General features: G+C 45.1%; 2 protein-coding genes across 5 annotated transcripts in view; both read left to right on the top strand.

Annotated features, from left to right (window-relative positions):
- The window catches only part of ITCH (itchy E3 ubiquitin protein ligase), a 97,902-nt gene extending 94,317 nt beyond the window's left edge, over window positions 1–3,585 (top strand). For all 3 annotated transcript variants that reach the window (XM_070381607.1, XM_070381608.1, XM_070381609.1), the window contains one exon: window positions 184–3,585. In XM_070381607.1, the coding sequence (XP_070237708.1) occupies window positions 184–283 (100 nt within the window). In that variant the 3' untranslated portion in view covers window positions 284–3,585. The remainder of the gene's footprint in view (window positions 1–183) is intronic.
- Window positions 3,586–6,709: 3,124 nt separating this feature from the next.
- On the top strand, window positions 6,710–24,164 carry DYNLRB1 (dynein light chain roadblock-type 1). 2 transcript variants are annotated; one of them, XM_005900435.3, is made up of 4 exons: window positions 6,710–6,790; window positions 15,268–15,343; window positions 20,410–20,577; window positions 23,814–24,164. In XM_005900435.3, the coding sequence occupies exons 1-4, from the start codon at window positions 6,788–6,790 to the stop codon at window positions 23,855–23,857; spliced, it is 291 nt and encodes a 96-aa protein (XP_005900497.1). In that variant the 5' UTR covers window positions 6,710–6,787; the 3' UTR covers window positions 23,858–24,164. The 2 variants fall into 2 exon arrangements, with proteins under 2 accessions (XP_005900497.1, XP_014335162.1); XM_014479676.2 differs by lacking the exon at window positions 6,710–6,790 and adding an exon at window positions 7,077–7,480.
- Window positions 24,165–24,473: the final 309 nt, after the last annotated feature.

Raw genomic sequence — 24,473 nt, forward strand, 5'->3', positions numbered from 1 at the left:
TGAGAGGTAAGTACTGTTAACTTTCATTTTACCAAAGAAAAAAAACAGACTTGGAAAAGTAAAAAAATAAAACAGGTGCCCAAGGGCCCAGTGATGGAGCTGAGATTTCAACCTAATTTTGCCTGGCTTTGAAACCATTGTTAGTATATATCCTTTTCTCAAGGTAACAATTCTTACTTTTAGTTTTAACCGCCTGGACCTGCCACCCTACAAGAGCTATGAGCAACTGAAGGAAAAGCTGTTATTTGCTATTGAAGAAACAGAAGGCTTTGGACAAGAGTGAATTCTGAGAGCCTGCACCACCAAAGGACAAGAATTTATTTGCAACGTTTGTCCTTTTCCTTCTTTGCCTATTGCACACTTGTAAAATTGGACTGTGACTGTTTAGAGAGTTATCTTGAGTGTAAGTAAATTAATGTTATCATTGAGATTTATCTCCCAGTGATTCTGGGTTTCTTCTCAGTGTTTTCAGAAATCAGATCTGCAAATGACTTAGTCATAAACCTTACTTACCATGAGATTAACACAGCAATGAAATCTGCCTTGTCTTATTCCACTAGATTGTTTCCTTAACAAAAAATTTGTGTCTCAGAAGTCTCACTTAGGTTTTTTTTCTTTTAGAGATTCTGAAAATATGCAGGGAATTTCCATGGTAACTAAAATATGTAGGATCTACCTATTAAGCCTCATGGAAAGAGGTATTTGTTTAAAACAGCCCAGCTTCTGGGGTTGTGAGCAAACTTCCGGCTTGTGCTCTCCCTCTTCTTTCAGCCTGGCCTGACTGTTGTTTTTCCTTTTCGGAGCATGAAATCCATGCATCATTTGATGTTATCCCTAGAAAAGAGATGCTAGACTCTTGTATCTCTCCACAAAGTAGTTTTGTGGAGAAGTTGGTCCCGGTCTGCAAATGACTTCACTTAGAAATTTGATTGTTTTAATTGCCTCGCAAATACTAAACTTGACAAACAATACTGACACTATGCTGCCTTCACTGTAGAGGAAAAAAAAAAGTTAGCCAATTTTTGAAATTAATTTGGGTGACTTTATCGAAGGCCATTGACAGTTTTTGTGTGTTCCTGTATATCAATTCCATCTTTAAATTTTATCATAATCCAACAATTCCAGTTACATTTAACTCCTGCTAAGGAGTTCAAATTAGAGTGCTTTCTAATCCAAGTAGAGGTCAATGAAAATATCTATAAAATCATTTTCATTTTCATTAGGGAGGAAGAGCTGTGGTACTGGTTAAAAAAGTGAGTAAATGCATTTACAGCAATACATTTCTAGTAACCACAGAAATGTATTGTCTGTGTGAATTAAAACTTCACAGATTGACAATTTATCTGACAAATGTTATAATAGTTACTTCCATTCTGTCTTGTCCTGATTTGAATTTTCTGTTCACGTCTAACAATTTTAACAGGTTTTTCCCATGACTATTTAACATTAGATTGCTCTGTTAGTAACTGATTAATGCACTTTGACCTTCTCTGTGGTAATTTTTTTTAACTTAGCCTGCTTAGACTTAGCAAGATGACTGCTGTCAGAGGACAGTGGGAGAAAGCCTAAGCCAGCTGAGTGCCTATCATAACTGAACTCATAACCTAATTCTCATGAAATAGGGACTTTGGCAGGTTTCAGTAGCATAGCATGAAAAAGTAGCATTGAGCCAAAAATAAGCAAATAGCAAACCCCTGTTCTATTTGGAAAGGAAATGGGGGGTTTTGTCCCTAACTACTCTTATCTTGAAATAACGACAAAAACATTTTTTAACTTGTATATCTGTATTCTAAAACACTGCCATCATAAAGCAGACATGTGAGTGAAAGGGTTGCCTCATCCAGAAGTCGTTAGTGTGAAGGGAGAGATTGGGCTACCCCCAGTCCTATCTTAATTTTGATTTTATTCTACATAGTCTAGGAAATGTACTATGGTCTCTAAAAGCCCTAGTTTTCAAAGTGACTCTGCCTTTTTGTTGGTAGGGGGCAAAAAACACTATTGCTTTGTCTTACAGAGCGAATGTCTGCCAACTACCCATTCGTTACATGTCTGAACTTTGGTAATATATGGCTATGGAGATTAAACCTTCTATAAAGACTTCCTATTGAGGTGAATGCTCATATTGAAATGTAGTTACCTACAATATTTACTAGAGATTTATGAGATTAAATTAAGAGATAATGTAAGAAAGTAGACTTTTTTGTTCTACATGCTTGATGATTCATTTAGGGACCTAGAAATATTGTGCGAAAATGTATAAATATCATCCAAAAGGCTTTCTGCCCTATATTTTTAAAATACAGAATAGTTATATATGAAGTAGTCCCGGCCCTAGTTCTATAGGGCTTGGCTATTAATATTTTTATGGAAGAAATGTTTAGTTCTGGAAAAGGTAAATGCTTGTATATATTTTTGCAGCCTGGGATCTCCCTTACTCCATTTCTTCCTTTAATTTAAATGGCCACCTGTATATGTCTTTCCCTGCTGTGTTAGGAAAATGGGGGCTGGATATCCCAAGAATCAGAGGTTATATAAAAATACTGCAGATAGACAGCAGACATAAATATCTACCAAATGCTATCTTAAATTTTGGTCCAAACTGATCATTTGGAAATAGATTTATTGTAAGTGTTTAATTAGAGTGATTTCTTAAATCTGAACTAAATTGCTTTTAGAGTCCTTTTTCTTTGTAAGCATTGTAAATGCTAATAAATCCTGTTAATTTTTTTACTGCATGTTATGTTGAAATAAAAACAAAGTAAAATGAGCAATTGCCTTATTATTATTCTTCTGCTCTTTTGGGAGGTTGGGGAAGGCAGCGTTTCACATAGCCTGGGTGAGGAGGGAAGGACCTTACTTGTTTTATCAAATAGATTGATTTAAAACTGGTCCAGCAGCTCATAATAATGAATTCTTGCTCTGGCTTTTATGATCTTAAATCAGAGTGCAGGAGAATTTTAATTTCATAAGACTTACAATAACTCTATTTAAAAGTTCGGGTACTAATTTTTCATCAAGAGATTGACATACCAGTGTCATTTCATCAGAAATTTTAGTGAAACATGACTCACCAGCTCATAGAGGTTCATCCTAAATCAACTATGTCAATTAGGCCCACTCTGCCAATTTTTTATTTACCTGGTTAATAACTTGAAATGTTACTAGGGATGACTTATGGAATTAGACTTCTGTTTTTATATCCCTCCTTGTTTTGGATGTAAATCCATCCTTTTAAATTCCTTTAAGTTAACTACATCTATTTAATATTGTTGGCATCTCCAGCCCCCCCGCATTTTTTTTTTTTAGTTGCTTTCAGAATTATTTGTATATATGCTATGCTTTTGTTAACCAAAAATGGAATAGCAGCACTGGATTGTATATTATTGTATTGGAGTTCCTTTGTTTTCTTAAATTGTAATTTCAAATACTCAGGTAACTCTACAAGTACCATATAGGGAGTCAAGTGCTGTTACAGAGGTCCTGCAGTGGGCTCCCTCACTTGTGTTTCCTAAAAGATGTAAGACTGTTTACAATTAAACTTTCTGGTCCTTCCTTTGTACACTTTGATATTAGTCTTGAATAAAGTTTTTCCCACCTGCAGGGAGGCCTTTTATGTGACCAGGATGTATAGATTTCTCCCCCTCTGCTTTTGTACATGGGCAAGTTACTGCCTGTCTGTGCTTGAAGTAGATGGGAGAAAAACTAGAAAGACTCGGGTGAGACTGGATTTGGTGCCTGTGTTGAAGAGAACCAAGATGAAGATGTCTACTTTTCTGGCACAACTAAGGGTGCCCTAAGACAGGATCTCAGCCATGGGTGCTCAATAGAGAATCACCAGCTAGCTAACAAGACTTTTTCTTATTAGGAAACCAAGTGGTCATTCTGTGATTTAAAATTGACCCAGTGGAAAGACGCTAAGGGAAGTGGGTTTTTTTTTTTTTTTTTAATATGGTGATCTAGCAGTGACTGAAAGACAGGTTCCTTGGAAATCCTTCAAAGTAGACCTTATCGTCTTTAATCTGTCCTATATAAGCAGCTAGGAAGCTCTAGTTTCGCCGTTGCTAAGGTAAAGAGGGAAGATGTGTTTCCCCCAGCATGAGGAAATCCTCCCTGGGAAAATAAGTAGTTATTTTTACTGAACATTTGGCTTTCCAGCACCAAACTCTTCAAAGCATCAAACTGGGACTCAGCTGTGGCTGACTGGCTGCTAGTCTCTGGACTTCTAGGAAGAGGATCTCATGTTGTAGAACTCCAGAACAGAAACTGCTGTCACTCCCAGCTCATTTCATTGGTCAGTTTCCATGTGTCTGTAAAGCTTCTTTGTGGTCAGGACACTGAAGGGGAGGATCCATGGGAATCTTTCAGGTCTTAAGTGGAGACCTAGGAAGGACAGTATTGGTCCCCCATGCCCATTGGGCAAAGATGCTGTGAGCATCAGGGTTTCCTCAAAGCAACGCACAAGGAAGGGACCTTGAAAATTTTTAGTTACTCCTGCAGATAAGTGAAAACAACCATGCTGTTACTTTCCTCATTTCTAATTCAGACCTCTTCTGTTTGTCTTGTCTGTCCTAGCAACCAGTATCACACCTCTATTCACTTACTCCAGGACAACTCTCAGCATTTATTACTATATCCCAAACACTCAGATATGTAACATGCACTGTCATTTAGTGTTCCTGGTCACTTTCATAGACGAATGATCATCTCTGTTTTACAGAAAATAGGTTCAAGATGATTGAGAAGCTACAAGTGTCCTTAGCTGTTACATGGCAAGAGTACAAGTTGGAATCCAGGACTGTCTGACTCCAAAGACTGTGTGCTTAAACATTTTGCTATACTTCTACTTAACAGCAAGTCTGGGAGTCTTCCATAACTAGTTCCATCTAATTGGTCTTCAAATCCTGTTAAGTCCATCTCCAAAACTTGAGAATCATTTCTTTCAGAGCTGCCCCCATTGCCACAGCCCACATCCTTCATCCCTACCCTCATTGACTGTAGCAACTTGTCATTTCATTCTCCCAGTCCGTTTGTGCTGCCTCAGAAAGATCTGTGGAAGACTCAAGTCTCAAGTAGTTCTCCGCAGTGGTTCCTCCATTCCACAGAATATTAATTCCAAAACTCAAAGCCTATCACTCAAAGCCTTAACTCCTTCCAGTTCCTTCCAACGCCTCCTCAATTCTTACTCTGGCTCCAGCCAGTCACATGAACTATAGGCCATACTCTTTTTTTTTTTTTTCTGCTTTTATGATTATGATCTTGTTCAATTCATTCACCCTTCAGTCTGGTTCACCATATGTAAGATGATGATACTCCTGTGCTTATCTTGGGGTCCAGTCACTGTATCTTTCTTCCCCTTGCTAAACAATTTTCTAATGTTTCCCGCATTCAATAACCATTTCTTTGTGTCCAATCCTTTTTTAAAAAAACTTTACATTGAAATGATTTCAGATTTACAGAACTGTTGCAAAAACAGTACAGAGAACTCCTGCACAACCCTTCACCCAGGCTTTCCCTAATGTTAACATCCCATATAACTTGGTACAATTATAAAAACTTGACCATCAATAAAATAACACAACTTTTATACTAAACTTTTCAAACCTTTATACAGCTGTCACCAGTTTTTCCACCAGTGTTTTTCTCAGTCTCGTCCAATCTGTGACAGTTCCTCATTCGTTCCTAGTCTTTCATGACCTTGGTTTTTTTTGAAGAGTATTTCCGGGCACATTGTAGAATGCCCCTCAAGTTTAATATTTTCTCATAGTTAAGGCCATGGGTTTTTGTGGAAAAAAAAACAAAACCGGAGGTGGCGTGCCCTTGGTGCATGGTATCAAAGGGCACGTATGAATATGTCCTGTTTCCAGCTATGTTAACCTGGACACTCTGATTAACACGGTGGCTGCCAGGTTTACTCATTGTAAAGTCAACTACATTTAGTCCTGTTAACGTGCAGACGCCCATGGAAAGAGAACCAAGTCCTCCCCAACTGAGGCTACGGTGAAAAGAAATTTGGGAGCTAGATCATCTGTGTTGAAACCCAGCAAGCTCCAGTGACGAGAAGACACTAAACTGAGTCTACTGGAGTTAGGGAGGGTGTCAGCCCAGTAACGTGGCACGAGGTTCTCTAATTAGTAAATCATTTCCTGCAAGAGAACACAGTTTTGTGACGGAGGGAACAACACAGGGCTCCAGGAAGGTGAGGGAGCACAGAAATGTAAAATGGCTTCTCCAAGGGAACACGGGGATTCAAAGTATGCAGACTGCCAGGCTAGCCTTGATCACTTCTCAGAGCCTGCATGGAATATTCCCAAGTGAGTCGCTCTGGAGACCCCCAAGGACGCTTGACTCCAGACCGAACTCCAGGTTTTCTAGCGTTTTTAGAGCATCTGGGCTTCGCGCCTTGTTTTTGCCTCAACCTGAGAGCACAGGCCTCAGCACCCCCAGTCCTCGCCTTCAGAATCGCTAATCACCCTCCACCCAGAGCCAACTCAAGACTTCGGTTGAGGGTTGAAAGCCTCTTCCAACAACGCGAACCAGCGTCTTTTCGGCACAGTGGGAGTTCGGAATTTTCTCCTTTGCGCTCTTGCCGTTCACTTTCTGACTGCATAAGGCAAATTCCCCTCGAGCCCTGAGGGAGCTGACTAAGACCCGCCTACCCCGCCGTCCTACGCTGGTTTCTGATAGGCTACCGAGGCTGTCCGCCTTGACAGGGAGTTGTGCGCAGGCGCAGAAAGGCTGCGGGACCGGGCTGAGGGCCGGCGACGCGGAGCTACCGGATCGGTTCGAGATGGTGAGTGTCCGCCGGGAGCTTGTGGCAGGCGCCCGGGAGGTGGCCGAGCACGACTTTCCACCACCCTGAGACTGCCCTTCCATCCTCCGGGGACGGCTCTGAGCGCCTGGCTGGGCATCCGTGGGGCTGGGCGGGGCCGGGCCCGAGCAGTTTGGAGGGCGGAACTGGGGCGGTGCGGGCCTTCAGACTCAGAAGGGACTGAGGCGGGGCCACCGGATCCGGCAGTCCCTTGACCGGAAGCAATTGTTTAGGCCTAGGCTCAGGGTGGACGGAGGTGGAGAGGCCTGCCCACAAACCCCTGCATCCTAGCATCCTGGACCTTGTTGCGCGACTATAACTGTAATGATTACATTTACAGGAAGCTTAATTCGTGTCTGGCTCTGCTAAACGCCTCCCCATACCTACATGTAGGTACACCCCATAACTATGTAGGTGTACCTACATAGATAAGTGGGTACACCGATTATCTCCGTTTTACATACTTGGAATCTAAAACCCAGTGAAGCTAAGTGTCTTGCCCCAGGAAATGGCGGAGGTGGATTTGAACCCTAGAGTCTTGATTGCTGCCTTTGTGTCCCCGTGATTCTTTCGAGCCGCTGGGACATGATGCATGAGTCAGAAACGAGCGGGATCCACCCTTGGGGTTCTTGCCCTACTGGCTGGAACTGTGGGCTCATTACGACTTTACAGGTTTGTTTTCTTGTGTTTTTAATCCTCCCAACTTTGAGAAGTCCTTTAAATCAGGTTTAAAACCGTTCCCACATTAAAACCTGTGAATGGTTTTTAAAAATCTTATATAAGTATTTAAAGACTATAAGAAAAATGGAAAAGGAATAAGAAACAATGCCATGATCTGGAGTTAAGTAACGACTTATGATTAGGTATATTACCATTAGTCTTTTTCTCTTCAGTTTTTCCTCTATATAGTTTAGCAATGTACTTTGCTTTATAAAGTTAGCTAGTTTATAGTATAGAGGAAGTAACTTCATCTTTCACATCACTTTGTAAACTGTAAAAAAATAAATTAACTTTTAACAGATAGATCTTACACACAGTTAGAAAGAAAATCTGAGAAGATATAAGTGAAAAATAGATTTCCCACCCGACTGTGACCCCCCAACCTAGGTCTCCTTCAGAAACAAACACTGTTAGTTTGTTTTATTATATCTTTATGTATATATCAGTTCAGTTGCTCAGTCGTGTCGGACTCTTTGTGACCCCATGGACTGTAGCACACCAGGCTTCTCTGTCCATCACCAACTCCTGGAGCTTGCTCAAACTCATGTCCATTGAGTCGGTGATGCCATCCAACCATTTCATCCTCTGTTGTCCCCCTCTCCTCCTGCCTTCAATCTTTGCCAGCATCAGGGTCTTTTCCAAAGAGTCAGTTCTTTGCATCAGGTGGCCAAAGTATTGGAGTTTCAGCTTCAGCATCAGTCCTCCCAATGAATATTCAGGACTGATTTCCTTCAGGATTGACTTGTTTGATCTTCTTGCAGTCCAAGGGACTCTCAAGAGTCTTTTCCAGCACCACAGTTCAAAAGCATCAATTATTCGGTGCTCAGCTTTCCTTATAGTCCAACTCTCACATCCATACATGACTACTGGAAAAACCATAGTTTTGAGTAGATGGACCTTTGTTGGCAAAGTAGTGTCTCTGCTTTTTAACATGCTGTCTAGGTTTGTCAGCTTTTCTAGCAACGTCTAGGTTTTCTAACTATGTCATAGCTTTCTCTAGGTTTGTCATAGCTTTTCATATATATATATATATGAGACACCTTTTTCTTACACGAATCAGAGCTTCCTGCAACCTATACCATGCTATTGTGTATTTATATTCATAAAAGCAAAACATACTTTAGATGCATGTTTTAACAAATTCAAGCATTACCGAAATATGTAACTTAGAAAAGTGTATGTAGTCCCCATCTCACTCCCCTTTGCTGATCACTGTTGACAGTTGGATACGTCTTCTTCCAGATTTGTTTAGTGCATAAGCACATTTGTATATAACATGTTTATTACATGAAATTGGAACTTGTGTATTTATACATATTAAGCCAGTGCAAGAGACAAGGATTCGATTCCTGGGTTGGGAGGATCCCTCGGAGTAGCAATTTCATGGACAGAGGAGCCTGGCGGGCTACAGTCCGTGGGGTCGGAAAGAGTTGGACATGACTAAGCAAGCACACACACAAGCTTACTTTAGGTTATATGTATAATCTCATTTTTTAACTTTGTTCATTAAAAAATGCCAAATATTTTTCATGTTGATACATACAAGTCTATTTTATCCTTTTATAGGGCAGTTTTCCTATTCCGTTGCATTATATCCATTTAGATGGTGAACAGTTTTTCACTCCAGACAATGCTGCAGTACTGTTTTTTTTTTTTTGTCCCACTCATGCTCGTGTTTATGTAGCGTTCTGTAGCAGTGATACTCTGGCGTGCGCATTTTAACATTTTGGGGGTGTGTGTGAGTCGCTCCGTCATGTCCGACTCTTTGCGACCCCATGAACATTTTGGTAGAAAATGACAAATTGCCCTTTACGCTGGTGATATAAAAATCGGCTGTAATTAGCACCCAGTTTTACTCCGCCACACAAGTATTTTCATCTTCGTACATTCTCCTTCCTCTTTGTTCATGTATTCACATTCAAGATATACCTGCTAGTTTTTTGTTTCTGTTTGTTTTAATACCCAAAGACATATAACTTTGTTGCTATCTCTCTTTGTAATGAATGATTTTTAGTGACTACATAATAATCAATGAAATATTTTTATCATAATTTGCCAAAGCATTCCCCCAGTATACATTTGGGTTGCGTCTAGTTCTTCACTAATAGAGATAGCGCTGTGATGAATGTCTCTGAATGTGTAGTTTGTTTTTCTTTCTTTTTTTCCCCCACATTTATTAGATTATTTCCTTAGGAGAAATTCTCAAAGAATTTGAAGCAAGGGGCTCAGCACATACGGTTCTCATAATAGTGTTGTCCTGTAGCTTTCCCAAAAGGTCTTACTGCCTTTGTACCAGTTTTGCCGTAATAACTGCCAACGTTCAAAAACATAACCTCGGCATTGCTGTAATTTTCATGTCTTTATTTACAGGGAACGTTGAACATTTTTCTTGTGTTTGTGGTTTCTCTGAGGTATATTTTCTCCTCTTATCCTTTTTGCCCACTTAATTTTTGGAGACTTGCTGTTTTTCTTAATCATTCTGTGTGATGTTTTGAAATTACTCTTTTGTCTGTTGTATTTGATGCAGATGTTGTCCCCTCCTTGTAATTTGTTTTTGTTTAATAGAAAGTAAAACTTTTTTATACTTGGTCATCACATTGGTCACAGTTTCTTTGTGAATCATTTGCTTCAATGGTTATCCCTCCCGTGCCAAACCAACGAATAATCCTGGAGTTTTACTGCTACTTGTTTTTTTATTTGTTTGGAGTGTTTTTTGGTCTGTCAGCAGCATGCACCTAGAAATTAGAGAACCCAGGAGCCTGGTCCCTTCTCTGGTGCAGACTCCCATGTTAATACAAATAAAGACTCGGGTGCTGAGGATCCCAGCCAGGCTCTTTCTAGGAGCAAGGCAGGAATTTGGAGATGTGAGCCAACCCCGAGGGGCTACATATTCACTTAGATATATCTGGTACCAGTCGGCTAGCACTGCAGGGATAACAGACTTTAGAGACAAAGGTGGCATGACTTGAATGCCTGGCTGGGATTCCTCTTGCGTCTGCTAATGTTGCTGTGGCTGCTCCTGTCTTTTTGGCATCATTTGTTTTCTTTCTTTCTTTTTTTTTTTTTAATTTAATTTTATTTTTAAACTTTACAATATTGTATTGGTTTTGCCAAATATCGAAATGAATCCGCCACAGGTATACACGTGTTCCCCATCCTGAACCCTCCTCCCTCCCCATACCATCCCTCTGGGTCGTCCCAGTGCACCAGCCCCAAGCATCCAGTACCGTGCATCGAACCTGGACTGGCAACTCGTTTCATACATGATATTATACATGTTTCAATGCCATTCTCCCAAATCTTCCCACCCTCTCCCTCTCCCACAGAGTCCATAAGACTGTTCTGTATATCAGTGTCTCTTTTGCTGTCTCGTAGCTCCTTCAGGGCTGAACCTGACATTTGTTTTAAGCAGTTTCTCCTGAAGGCAGGTGCCTACTGCCTCCTGTAGACCTCATGACCCCCACTCCCCCAGGCCTAACCCCACCCTACTAGCTGTGGTCAGGTTGGAGAAATGAATTCTCTAGTCTTCCAGGGAAAAGTTTTTATTAAGTTTGATTACTTAAAAATTCAGAACCTCTGATTATTGAAAAACAATGTAAACTTAAATTAGAAAAGTGGGGGAAGTGTAATTTATATGATGGGCAGAAATCTAAAATTTCTAACTTAAGAGTTTTTGAAAATCAATAAAATTAGTAGAAAAAGCAAAAGACTTGAAAAAGGAGAGATGCAGACAGTCAAATTCTAGCTTAACTTCACTGATAAGTTTTGTTTTGTTTTGTTTTGTTTTAACCAGCCTCATTGATAATTCTTTTTTTTTTAACATATATTTATTTATTTGGCTGTGTTGGGTCTTAGTTGTGGCATGTGGGAACTTCGTTGCAGGGCACAGACTCTCCAGGCCAGGGGGCGTAATAGTCATGGTTCCATGGCACGTGGGATCTTAGTTCCCTGTCTGAGGATCAAACTCACATCGCCTGCATTGCAAGGCAGATTCTTAACCACTGGACCATCAGGGAGTCCCCTCGCTGATAATTCTTAAAAATTAAAGAAAGGTTGACTTTCTGTTATTTGGGTTTTGCCTGTCAGATTAGCAGAGAATCAAACCTTCCAACACCGATTCTCTACTCCTCGAACGTGCCGAACTGCTTCCGATTTCACTGTGTTAGTTTTCATGCTGCTTTCTGGAGTACTTTTCTTTCCCATCGTTTAGTTCTTGGCTTAAGGATTACATCCTCGGGTGTTCCTGACCACACTCATCCAAGAAACATCCCCCTGCCCACCCCGGCCCCCCCTCCCCCGTCCCTGTACGCTGCAAGAATATTGCCACTTGTTTTTGAAAGTCTCTTGTACCAAAATCTGAACTCGTGAGGATGGGGACATCTTCATTTGTGGTTAGTGGCGTATTCAACTCTTCTCTTGACCTGCTGTGTGTCCTTGGGCAAAATGCTTCTCCTTTCTGAACCTTGGTTTCCTCCTTGTAAAATGGATCTCATACTAACCATGTAAGGTTCAGATGATGAGATGTGTCTGAAGACATTCATCCTAATATCTGACCTGTAGCAGATACTGAGTAGGTCAGGTATACTTGTGTGTCCTCTCTTTCTTGGTAAGCATGTTTACCTTTTAAGCAGCTAGATCTCAGTGATTGGGTCTCATTAAATTTAGGATCATATAAACCCTCAGTCATCATGCTGGGTACTGTAAGCCCAGGGTACTATACTTAAAAAGGTTGATTTTGTAAAACACAGTTGAGGAAATGGTTTTTATTTGTTCCTCCAGTATCTGTTGAGCTGTACCAGGTACTGGTATTACAAAGGCTGGGTTCCTGCTCCCAGGTTTCCTTGGGTCTGGAGGAAGAGATCGGAGAAGGCAATGGCACCCCACTCTAGTACTCTTGCCTGGAGAATGGGGTCGCACAGAGTCGGACACGACTGAAGCGACTTAGCAGCAGCAGCAGGAGGAGATAAGCAGAACAGACAGTTACACTCATTGCTGATAAGTGCCGTGGAGTCAGGGTGCCTTGGGTACCTAGAAGAGGGGCAGGTGTCCAGAGCAGGCCTCCCACAGGAGGCTCATGAGCGGAGTCCAGAGACTTGGGAGTTAGTTACATCTAGTGGTGAGTAAGGGAGAGGAGGTTGCCTGCTTTCAGAAGAAGCTGCACTCACCAAGCCAGGCTGGGCTCAGGCGGGCTGTGCTTGCCCCCTGCAGTCCGTTCTCCACACAGCAGCCAGGACATCCTTATGAAACAGATCATGTCATTGCTCACCCAGAAACCTGCTAGCAGCTCCTCACACCCCCTGCCTTTAAAAACCAAAGTCATCACTCTGGTCTACAACACCACTGAAATCTTGTCTGATCCTGCCTCCCTCTCCTCTGGCTGCCTGCCACTCACTGCCCTCAGCCACAGTGGCCCCTTTGCATTTTTTCTGGAACACTCTCCCTGGAAATCCACCTGGTTAGCTCCTTTGTTTCCTTTCAGGTCTCTACTCAACTATCACCTTAGTGAGGCCTTCTCTGACCACCTTGTTTAAAATTGCCATCAGCCCCTTGCTTTCCAGATCCCCCATCCCTACTGAATCTGACATTTGTATTTTATTTATGCTTTTGCTTAATGTCCGATTCCTCCCCCCACTCCACCCCCAAAATCAGCTTCATGAGGACAGGGTTTTTGTTGTATTTTGTCCAGCACAACACCCCTAGACCTCAAACAACATCTGACACATAGAAGATTCCCATACAGTTATTGATGATTAACTTGTCTTACAAAATTTCATCTTTTTCATTTCAGCCTCACTTTCCAACCTCTAGGGGTATTTTGGACTTCAATTCTTCCATCTTTAGCTTTCCCCATCCCTAGTTTGATTGCACGTTGATTGAAATGTCCTAAACTGCCATCCTAGTTATTCTTATGTATTCTTATTCTTACAATGTTGAGAATGTCAGAGCTCTATAGTCCCAAGTCAGAGATCTGTGATCTCTTGGATACACAGAGAGATGGGTTAAAAAATGTTTTTAAATAAAAATAATATAGTAGAGTAAAAGAGGCTGTTAAAAAAAAAAAAAAAACCTTATCTATAATTCTCTACTCTTAGTGTGGCTTTTTATTTCATTCATGATCCTTCTAGCCCTCTTCTTGTTTTCATGTGGATACCATTTCCCAAGTACTTTCTTTTTAAGGTGTTATAAATATTTTGGTCACCATTGTTAATGTGTTACATTCCTGTGAATGGACATTCGTAATCCCCTTGATGTTTTCCCTAAATGTTGGGCAGTTTTGGCTCTTCCTGCTTTTTGTTATTGAAGGTGTCATTGCAGCAAACATCTTGCCCTTAGTTTTCTCGGATCGTTTCCTTAGGATGAATTTCCAGGAGGGTTACCAGGGCAGGTTGAGTGCTGTGTAGTATTGACCACTATCATATAATACTTTATCACTCCTCTCCAGAATAGCGTGTGGTCGGAGCTCAGTGAAAGTCCGATGAATGAATTAAGATCTCATCCACGCACAACCCACTGCATTGTGCTTTCAGTCCACATAGCTAGCCGTGTCCTTTTACCAAGGCTCCAGATTACAGAGGCGTCCGGCTCTTTGCCATTTTGTAGGAGGAACTTGTTTGCCCTTCCTTCAGCATCTGAGAGTATTCACACGTCAGTGGAGAGTGGGTGGCAGTGACTGGATTGTGAGGCTCGGGCCTACTAGAAAAACAATCTTTCTTTGTGCTGTCTCCATCCTCTGTTGAGAAGCTCCTCCTCTGGGCCAGCTCATCAGCCTGTGAGGGCGGGGTACCACTCTCTTGGTGAACAGAGCCTCTGTGTCTGACCCTCAGCCTGTGAGGAGCTTTGCACTAGATTCTGGATGGGTCTAGAAGGGACCTCCTGAGAACAAACACACTTGAAGGCCAGTTTCCATCCACAGGGGGAGTTAGGCCTAGTTCAGTTTAACAGTTGTTCATTGAGCCCCTGCTCTGCAGACCATTAGAGAGACTTTAAGTCAAACAGCACCTACTGATTCCCAGAGAGATACAGTCAAGAGTTCAGGGAGTCCGTTGGAAATGGCCAAAGGCCACTGCATTGGAATCAGTAAAGGCTTGGAGGACGTGACGTGATATCTAAGATGATCCTGAAGAATTTGTTGGATTTCAGCGAAGAAGAGGCCTTGTTTGGTAAAAGCTGTGGAGGCAGGGAGATATGGACATACAGGTGGAGAGTGGAGGGAAGGGTGGAAGAGATGGGAGTAATTACGGAGAAGGTCTTGCCTGGCGAGGTGAGGACTCACAGTCTGATTGTCCACTCGGTTTACAAGTCGCATGTGCCAGAGTAGCCCACCCAGACCACCTCCGGGTGACAAATGACAGTGTATCTCCTTCCTGTTAGACACCTCCATTTGGAATTTTTCAAATCATGAGTTTCCTCTGGTTTGTCCCCCAGCTGTACCAAATAGCTGAGTCATGGATGTGCCTATACTCCTGGGAATAGTATTTGAGTTCTGCTCCCTAAGTGGGGGGCAGAGAGCCCCTGGTGGGCAGAGGGAGCAGCCCCGCCCCACACCGGGAATGTGTTGGTTTTGATGCTGGTGGTGGCCTCGGGGCTGTTCTAGGTAGTCCCGGGGAGCTTGCAGGAGGTGCCACGTGCCTGGGTGTTACCTGTCTGTTGTTGGGAAGTGTGATTCATCTGCTGGGGGTACAAGGGAGTTGATCCAGGCTTCCTGACCACTCTAACCTTGGTCTTATTCTCTCTGGCAGGCAGAGGTGGAGGAGACCCTGAAGCGACTCCAGAGCCAGAAGGGCGTGCAGGGAATCATCGTGGTAAACACAGAAGGTACACCCTCCTTCCAGCCATGAGCTGAGTGCAGGCCGGCCCCCAGAAAAGAGCCTAACACGGCATAACAGTTGCTTTTTACTAAACCTCTCATGTACCTGATCTAGTTCTCATCCTTTTATTTATTTATTTTTTAAATCACCTCCAGTTTCCGAGCACTATTACTAGAATTCTAAATTTAAAAAAAGGAAAAATCCTCCCTACCCCACTGCCCTGACACGTCATTCTTTTCAGAGTGCCACACTTCTTCAGTCAGCCCTTGTCCAGTGCCTTTTCTCTTGGTCATAATTACAGTTGTCACTCTCTTGCCTCTGTTTACTCATGAGTTTCTGTTCGGGGTTTTGATTTTGCTCCGTGGTTTACATACGCAGACTTTTTAGCTCAAGTCCCGTGTTCATTCTCCATCCCCCGTTTATGTTGTCTCTGCTTCTCTTTTGCTGTCTCTCACTGCTGTCAACTGCTTTGGGCCTATAGTTTTCCTTCCTCTTCTGGGACATTATTTCAACAACTGTTAAAGTGTACAGATGCTAATTTTTCCCAAACCGCAGTAGACGTGATGAAGAAGGAGACCGATATTATCACACACCTGTTCTCTGCCAGGCCACGGGCTGGTGCTTCACAGACAGATCGTTTCTGTCATTCCTTGAAGCGGCTCTGTTGTCTCCATTTTCCAGTGGAGAAAAGTGAGTCTAGAAATTCCATTTTCCTGCCATTATGGAGCCAAGATTTCATCCCAAGTCTGTCCGAGCGCACTTGGGCTCTTTCTCCCACAGGGTTCCATGAAGGACCAGAGAGTGGCTGCTGGACTCAGTCCCAGGCTATGTCCAGGGTCACCCAACTGGGCCCCCCTGCCCCGTTCTCTAACGCAATGCATCCAGCCAACTTGGCTTTGTTTGACGCGCCTCGAGAGTCTCTGTGTATTTGCATTGTCATTCTGGGCCTTATTTTGGAACGGCAGAATTCTCAACAGTGCCTGCTTAAATAGAGCAGAATGAAAGTCACCAAGGGTGACAAATTGAAGGTGGCGTGTCCTCAGTTAGAATGTTGTTTTCCAAGTCGTCAGACCCCGGCCAGCGCATAGCTAGGTAGGATGTGTGCCCCAGCTTTGTCAGGCTCTCATTAAACCGTGTGCTCACTGCACTCAAAGGAGGCAGCGGGGTGGGGAGCCTGAGGACACTATGGGAGGCGTCTCAGGTCCACCACTAATCAGCTGGGTGGCCAGGGCTTTCCCTTCCCCTCTTCAGAACCTAGCAGCCTCGAGCTGCTTCCTTGGTCCTTGCTCCAAGGAGCTTCTTGCTCTAAGACCCAGAAGACTTGGTATGAGACTCTTCTGTAAATAGACATTTTTGACCCCAGCTGGGGAGAAACAGCCCCAGGGGCTGACTCCCCAGCTGGGACCCCCTAGACTTCCACCAGTATTCCAGACCACAAGCCTTCATTCTTGTGTAAAACTGCCCCCAAAGTTGAGCTTTTTCATTAGGAAAATAGAGCCCCAACTTCTTACCTTTTTGATACTGATGAGCACTTATTTTTTGTATACTAATGTGGCAGTATGGCACAGTAGCTAAGAATACGGAATGTGGAACCAGACTGCCTGGGCATGAATCCTGACTCTACTTTCTTATCAACTATGTGATCCTAGACAAGTCTCTTAGCCTCTCAGCTTGTTTCCTCATCTGTAAAATGTGGACAGCCACACTGTCTTTTTCTGAGGGAAGCTTTTAGAACAGTGCCTGATGTATAGTAAATGCCACATGAATGTCAAAAATCCTTGCATTTGTGTTTATTTATTTATCCGTCTATTTGTTTGCTTGTTTTTTTGATGGCCGAGCCACACAGCATGCAGGATCTTAGTTCCCTGACCAGGGATCGAACCTATGCTCTCTGCAGTGGAAGTGTAGTGTCCTAACCACTGGACCACCTGGAAATTCCCTGTGTGTTTTTTAATTTGTGGTCCATTCATAGATCTCCCACTTCAGATTCTCATTTACATTTCACACATTTCTGCAAAGTAGGGACATTTGCCCATTTTTCAGATGACAAACCAGAAGCTGAGAGCAATCAGGTTGACCTGCCCTGGATCACCCAGCCACAGATGGAGGTGGTCAGAACTCACTGCTCTGGGGGGCCCTTAGCCCCTCTGAAGGCTTGCATTAGAGGTGTTCAGTCAGGGTGATTGTATTAGGGATCTCTGATACTCCTCTGGAGCTTTCCATCTCCGTGATTCAGTTCAGCTGCCTCTTCCAGCAGGATGTCCTCCCTGACCAGCTCAGCCCGGAGGGATTGTTCCCCACCCCTGAAATCAGGACATGCTCTTGTCCCAGTCATTTACCAACCACCTGCCACTGCCTGGTGATGTCTCACCCTTGGCCAGATTTAAATGATGTTTCATAATAAAAATGTACCTTTAAGCAGACTTAACCAAGAATGGAATGTAAGGAACATCCTATTTGTACCCTCCAGACCCCTGCCATCTGCTGCTACCCACACAGGGCAAAATAAAAGTCTCAAATGTGTAAATCCCTGAGGGCAGAGCTTTATCTCTTGTGATCATTTCTGTATCCCCAGCACCCGCAGTAATGCTGACACAAAGTTGGTTCTCAATAAATACCTGTTAAGTTTTATTAATGTGTTTTAATTGTTGATTGATGAGGGGGGTTGGTGGGCGGACCTGGCTATACAACCTGACAGATCTGAGCCCCAGATTCAAAATCACGGCTTTGAGGCGCCAGCCACCACTGCAGGCGCTCAGCCCCCGTTTGTGGAGGCCACGGCCTGCAGTCGGCCAGCTACTCACTAGGCTGTCTTTGAGGTGCTTCCCAGCTCTGGCATCCTGTGAGTCTGGACTTCTCTCTTGTGCTTGTTTGAAACTGTCCCCCATGTTGGTCCCTGCCCCCGGCTCCCACCCTGCCGGCTCCATGTTTTCTTTCGTTTTTACAGTGAGCCAACAAGAGCTTAGTTTCTTTTCTCCCTTACACGCCTTCTCACTTGGTAGACATGTGATCACACTCATGTCAGTATATTTGAACTACTAAAAGCACACCTGTGTCTACTCATTTTTTAACAACAGTCATAAATATTTGATGCAGTCTCCCCAAAGACACTGGTGAGCACATCAGATCTGCCTCTGGCCCTTCGGGAGCGTCCAGTCTGCTGGGGACAGGCGTCAGGATCACTCCCGTGCAGGCATGATCTCAGACTCGAGTAACTGCCCTGCAGGACAGTGGCATGGTGCTGGGACTATAGAATGGGGGCGCTGACCATGTCCGGGGGTGGAGGGAGACGTGAGGGACAGCGGGAGTCAGGAGAGAGCAGGGAAGGGAAAGACAGTTCCAGGCAGAGGCGCCTGAGAGAAGGTGGCCTGATGGAATACAAAAAGAAAGCCAAGAGCTTTGCCCCCACCCACCCCCAGACTTTGCCATGCCTCAAGACTGGCCCCTCAGGTTACCTGGGGATGGGGTTTATAGCATGGGTAATGTCAGTAATAAATCAGCACTTACTCTGTGCTACTCTGTGCATGCTTTTGCTCAATATTTCCAGATGAATTAAGACACATTTAGCCCTCCCAGCAGCACGGTGAAGCACAGGCATTATTTTACAGATAAGGAAGTGGAGGCCTAGGTTAGATCACTTGTGTAAGGTCACCTAGCCAGGAAGGGGCAGAGCCAGGGGAGAAGCCCAGGTCCTCGACTTCAGAGTTCCTACTGGTCATCCCCTCAACTGCTTATACTGCTGTCCCGAGGAAGGTTCCACCACTGAATGAGGCCTCGTGGGGCCCTGGTGGGCACCTGGTTGCCACCCAGGACACAACATCTGCCCTGGTGACCTGGTCATCTTCTCCTTTAGAGGCAAGTGATCACTGCAACCTGTCCTCATGACTCCACTTGGCTCAGAGCAGCCTCTGACTCACAGCTTCTCTTGCTCCCATGCCCTCTTCTGCCTACACTCACTGTGCCATAATAAGACAAGGTTTGGTCAGCTTCTTTGCCACCCATGGGTAGGTCTGCGGTTGACTGTCTTTGGCTGTGCCTTTGGCTGGTCAGTTATAGGCCAGATGGCAGGGTCCTAGAGCCGAAATCCAGCCACTGGTGTGTGGGGAGCGACTTGGGCCACGCTGGGAACAAGAGCCTGTGCACTGTGAGCACTCGGGGCCATCGATGGAGCCTCTGGCTGACATGTTACAGTGATTCATAGGCACCTGATGACCTAGCTGTGGCCTGAGGTGTCTCAAGCTAAGCCCCATTCCTCACCTCCATGACAACAGGTACCGTCCAGTGAGGCGGGCCATTTAATAGTTCATCGCAAGGAAGCAGTCCTCAAAACAGAAAAGGCTTGGTGCAGGATGTTGTTCAGTACGAGGTGATTAAGTAAAAAATGCAGCCTGAGTCCCCAGCAAGAGGGGAATGATTAACCCTGTGGAATGGCCACTTGTGGGCTCTTTGAAAGTAGTAGCAACGCTGTTTACAAGGGTGTGTACAGACAGAGAAACAGGCTTTAACGTGGGGCACCGTCTTGTGTGTAGACAGTGTGTTTATGCCTGAGCCTAAGCCTTCCTTGTTAGGAACTGGAGCAACACACTAGTGATGGTTCTGTCTTGGCACAGGCTGACCTTCCTTCTTGTACTTTTCAGTATTTACAGATTGGTAGGAACTGTTCTCTTTGTTCATATTCTCAGTGTTATGAGTGATAGTCTATCCTTCTGTTGCTGGAAACCAGTCAGTATGTGGCCCTGTGAAGGGAGCCCAGCAGTGAAGCCAGCAGGCCTTCACTGGAATCCTGGCCCCACTGCTTGTGTTCATCTGCTGTGAGACCTCAGCAGGCTACCTCATTGCTCAGAGTTTCTGTTGCCTGGTTGACAAGTAAAGATGGTGACACCATCCTTAGAGCATTTCTGGGAACTGGAGCTAGCATCCTTCAAGTGCCCAGCACTTGCCTGTCAAGTCCTCAGTGAACACTGGGCGATGGCTGTTAACTGCCAGTCTAGGCTCTGGACTTCTGGGCGTGGGGCTGGGAGCAGGGCAGAAAGGCACTCCCAGGGTTCTGCTCAGTCTCTGCTCTCCCCGCAGGCATTCCCATCAAGAGCACCATGGACAATCCCACCACCACACAGTACGCCAACCTCATGCACAACTTCATCTTGAAGGCCCGGAGCACCGTGCGCGAAATTGACCCCCAGAATGACCTCACTTTCCTTCGAATTCGCTCCAAGAAAAATGAAATTATGGTTGCACCAGGTAAGGGGTCTTCCCCACCCCCACTTGAGAGCAGACCCTCATTCCATGCTTGGTAGCTATCGGGAAGGCTTCGGGTGTGGGTGTGTCCATGGGTTCCACAGAAAGGCCTGAGAGCAGAAGGCACAGATTTGAGTGTCTCATCGGCTGGCCTGGCCCAGCTGGCATCCCCAGCAAGTCCTCATTCACAGTGACTCTAGGCAGACCCTGTCCTGGGTTCTGGGCCCTAGTAGGGAATTATGGTGTCATGGGGGAGATAGACATCTAAGTGTGTGTGTGTGTGTGTGTGGTTCAGTCATGATTTGGGGGAACTCAAGGAGCATTTGGGCACATGGAGGAGGGCGTGATTAGGCTTGCTTGTGGCAGTCAGCAAAGGCTTCCCAGAGGAGGGCACAGGTGAAGGGGAAGCGAGTGGGGTGGGAGTTGGGGGGGTGGAGTTGGAGCTGTGCCCAAAGAAAAAAGAATGCAGTGATTCTAAACCAAAGTGTGAGGCAAAACCACCATGCACTCATTCATTCTAAAAAAAAAAAACAAAAAAACATTAATTTGCCCACTTCTTAAATACAGTCCTGTTTCTGTGGTCCCCATGCAGACAGTCTTTCCTCCAGCATGGGAAGGGATTGCTTTGTTTTCACATGAAGTACCTGGGGACTGTGTCTTAGCATCTGTTCTCAGGGTGACGAGATGCTCACCCTGGGAGGTGCCCCTAAGCACTGGGGCCACAGGAGGGGTCAGCAGGGCCACCTGCCCTGCCCCACTTCACTCTCATGCACGGCCTGCTGTGGTAGACGGATCCTCCAGCACTGTTTGCAGTTACTCCTCTCTCACCATCCCCTTGGTGGCTGAGCCCCGAGGTGAGTGTGCATGAGGTGTTGGAGATGGCTGCAGTGCAGCCTGTCTAGAGCAGCAGGATGTGTGTAGGAAGGAGGGGAGGTGATGTGTATGGTCCGATTTAGAAGGCCTCAGGTGCCAAACTCAGCTGTCTGGACTGGACTTAGTGAGCGGAGGTTTCTTCAAGGCAGTCAGTAATAGGATTGTGATTGGGGGCCTGGACGAAGGAGGGCAGGGGGAGGGCTGGCACAGTGACTGGCCCTGGGCTTGCCACACAGGCGGCGAGGAGGCTGGCTGCAGAATTCTGAGGTCATTTGAGAGGGGCCAGCCCCTCCTTGTGGCAGAGCATCACCACTCCTGTCCCCAGGCCTGTCCAGGCCCAGTGGAGCTGTTTGGAAGGCTGTGAAGGAGAGCCCCATAGAGCCAGTCACGGGGGCCCCCGGTCTCCTGGGGACTCTCCCTAGAGGGCTGGGGACAGAGCAGGTCAGTCACAAGTGAAAACATAGAATAACTTCAGAGTCATTTATTCCAAAGACATACATACATTGTTTATCAACATAATCATTCTCTAATGGGTCTCAGGCCAACCAATGATGAGGTCTCTGATTCTGTCAGAAAATAGACCGCAGCGGGCATGCCAGCTATTTTCCCAGCTTCACCTCTTACGAGTCCAACCTTAAGCAAATAACAGAGCACCAGTGAACCTGTTTCCATCTCTGTAAAATGTCTGGCAGGGGACGGTCCTGCTCTGGTATTCGGAGATGCCTCATCTGGTTGAATATGTTGGCACGAGGTCAGCAGAAAAGCTTGAGATCAGATTTAAACTCAAATCCCTCTCAAGACTTCATGCTGCGTGGTTACAGACAAACCTCCCCTCCCCTAAAAGTCAGGCTGCCAACCCTCCAAGTCGGAGCAGACCTCATGCCCCACCTGGGAGCCCACAGTGTGAAGCAAGGACAGATGTCTCCAAATCGCCAGACTCTCCATAGACAGCATTTCCTGGCTTAAAGCTTCTAAGAATGTCTGCTTGGAACAGGGCAGTCAAGCCTTAACACACGACTTCCCACAAAGCACTGGAGTGCTGTTACTGAATGTGGAGCCTGGTTATTTGAAAGAAAAGACATGGGTATTGCTAATAGTATCTATTCATTAGTTTTGTTGGTAGCTTGTTATTTCTATTTTTATTTGTGATTTTTCACTTACACAGATTGCTTAGCCATGAGACTTGGTCATATAATAGCTGCTCCTTCCGAGATGTCCATCGTCAAGGGAAGAAGCAAGGTTTAGGCTTGAATCTGAACAGACACAAAGCAGACATGGCCAAGGTTTTCACGTGTTCAGCAAGAGGCAGACCAGAGGTGCCCAGCACCTGAGTCAAACTCAGCTCTCCCACCTGGCATATTAGCCTTGGCTTGGCCAAGTCATTTAATTCTCTGAGCCTTAGTGTTCTCAGTAGTAAAAATAAGAAAACACCGGTCCCTGCCTCATAGAGTAATTCGAGGATTCACTGAGATGCTGTTTGAGAAGGGATCAACCCAGAGCCAGCATAGGGAAGCCTTGGTAAATGTTTGAGTGTGATTATTAAGTGGGCAAGGTTTAAACACCCTGCTTCTCCCATTTCCTCTTCTGTAAAATGAGAGGCAGTCAGGCTCACCCCAGAGGACTTGGACTTGCTATGATTTCATAACGGACATTCCTTCTGACTGGCTCAATCCCCAGAGCTGGAACTCAGGTGCCTTTGAAATTTTCTAGTCCAGAAGGTTCTGGAAGGCCAGCAACTGAAGTTGTGACAGAACTGACATTAACCCAAGACTAGCAGGGTTGAGGTTAGAATTCCATCTTGGATACTAACTGTCCTGGTAACCTTAAACAAGTGGCTCTCCCAGGACCTGGAGCATCAGCATCACCTGGAGCTTGTTAAAATGCAGATTTTTACATTTCGGACCCACGGACCCCAGGCCCAGTGAGTCCGAAGCCCTTGGAGTGGGGCCATCTGTGTTGTTTTAAACAGCCCACCAGGTTATTCCAGCACTCTGTAGTTGGAGAACCAGTACTGTAGGCAGTTCATTTAAACTCTGAACCTGAATTTCCCAATGCAAAAAACTTGATAACCCTACCTCCCTGTTGGTACTGGGAAGATTAGAAATGAGGATGGTCTGCCAAGCGCCACTGCTGGGCAGGGTAAGGAGCCTGCTTCCCTATAGCGTGTGCAGAAGCCTGCACAGGAAACATGCGGGTTCATCTTGTTTCCCCAGCCACAGCAAGCAGCCTGAGCGTTGATGCTTTTTATCCCTCTTCACCCCACCAGCATTTTACAGTTGGTGATTGAATGATTTATTGGCTTTGTGGTGTGTTTTTCTCCCATTTTACAGTTAGTGATTCTTTTTCTCATGTTTCCTCTCTTGCAGATAAAGACTATTTCCTGATTGTGATTCAGAATCCAACTGAATAAGCTGCTTTCTTGGCTCCCTGCGTCATTCCTTAATTTAATGCCCCTCAAGAATAATAGCGTTAATCATGTCCATTGACGGGCACGTGGAAGGCACGTTGGAGCCCTCCCAGGCTGGTCCGTGACCCGGTGGGCTGCAGCCCCTCCCCCCAGCATCATTCCTGGCCAGCTGCCTCTGATTTTCCGGGAGGAGAATCACGTCCAGGTTTTGGAGCAAGAGCTTGTGAGAAGCCCACGCCCCGTTTCCTTCTGACTTTGTCGCCCTTGGAAAAGGCTGTTTTTCTTTAACTAAAAATAACCAGAATGCTTACCCGGCTGGCTGTGTGTCTTTAAACACGGGGTTGAAAAGGTCTTGCTTCCTGTGTGATCACATGGTCTGGAGGCTGAACCCGCGCCGCCCGCAGCCTGGGGGTGCTCTGTGCTCCTTCAGCACCTGTGGCCACACTTGCTGAGCCGGACACGGTTTATAACTGGTGTCCTGGTTTCTGGGCCTCTTGTCCCTCGCCATCCCTTTTATCGTTTCCCACGCCCATCAGTGTTTTGAAAGATTTTTTTTCCGACTGCGCTTCACTAGGGAAAGGAGAGCGAAATCTGTTGAGTGCCAGGTGTGGCCCATGTC

Source organism: Bos mutus, chromosome 13 (genome assembly GCF_027580195.1).
Source record: "Bos mutus isolate GX-2022 chromosome 13, NWIPB_WYAK_1.1, whole genome shotgun sequence".
In the NCBI taxonomy this organism is placed as follows: Eukaryota; Metazoa; Chordata; class Mammalia; order Artiodactyla; family Bovidae; genus Bos; species Bos mutus.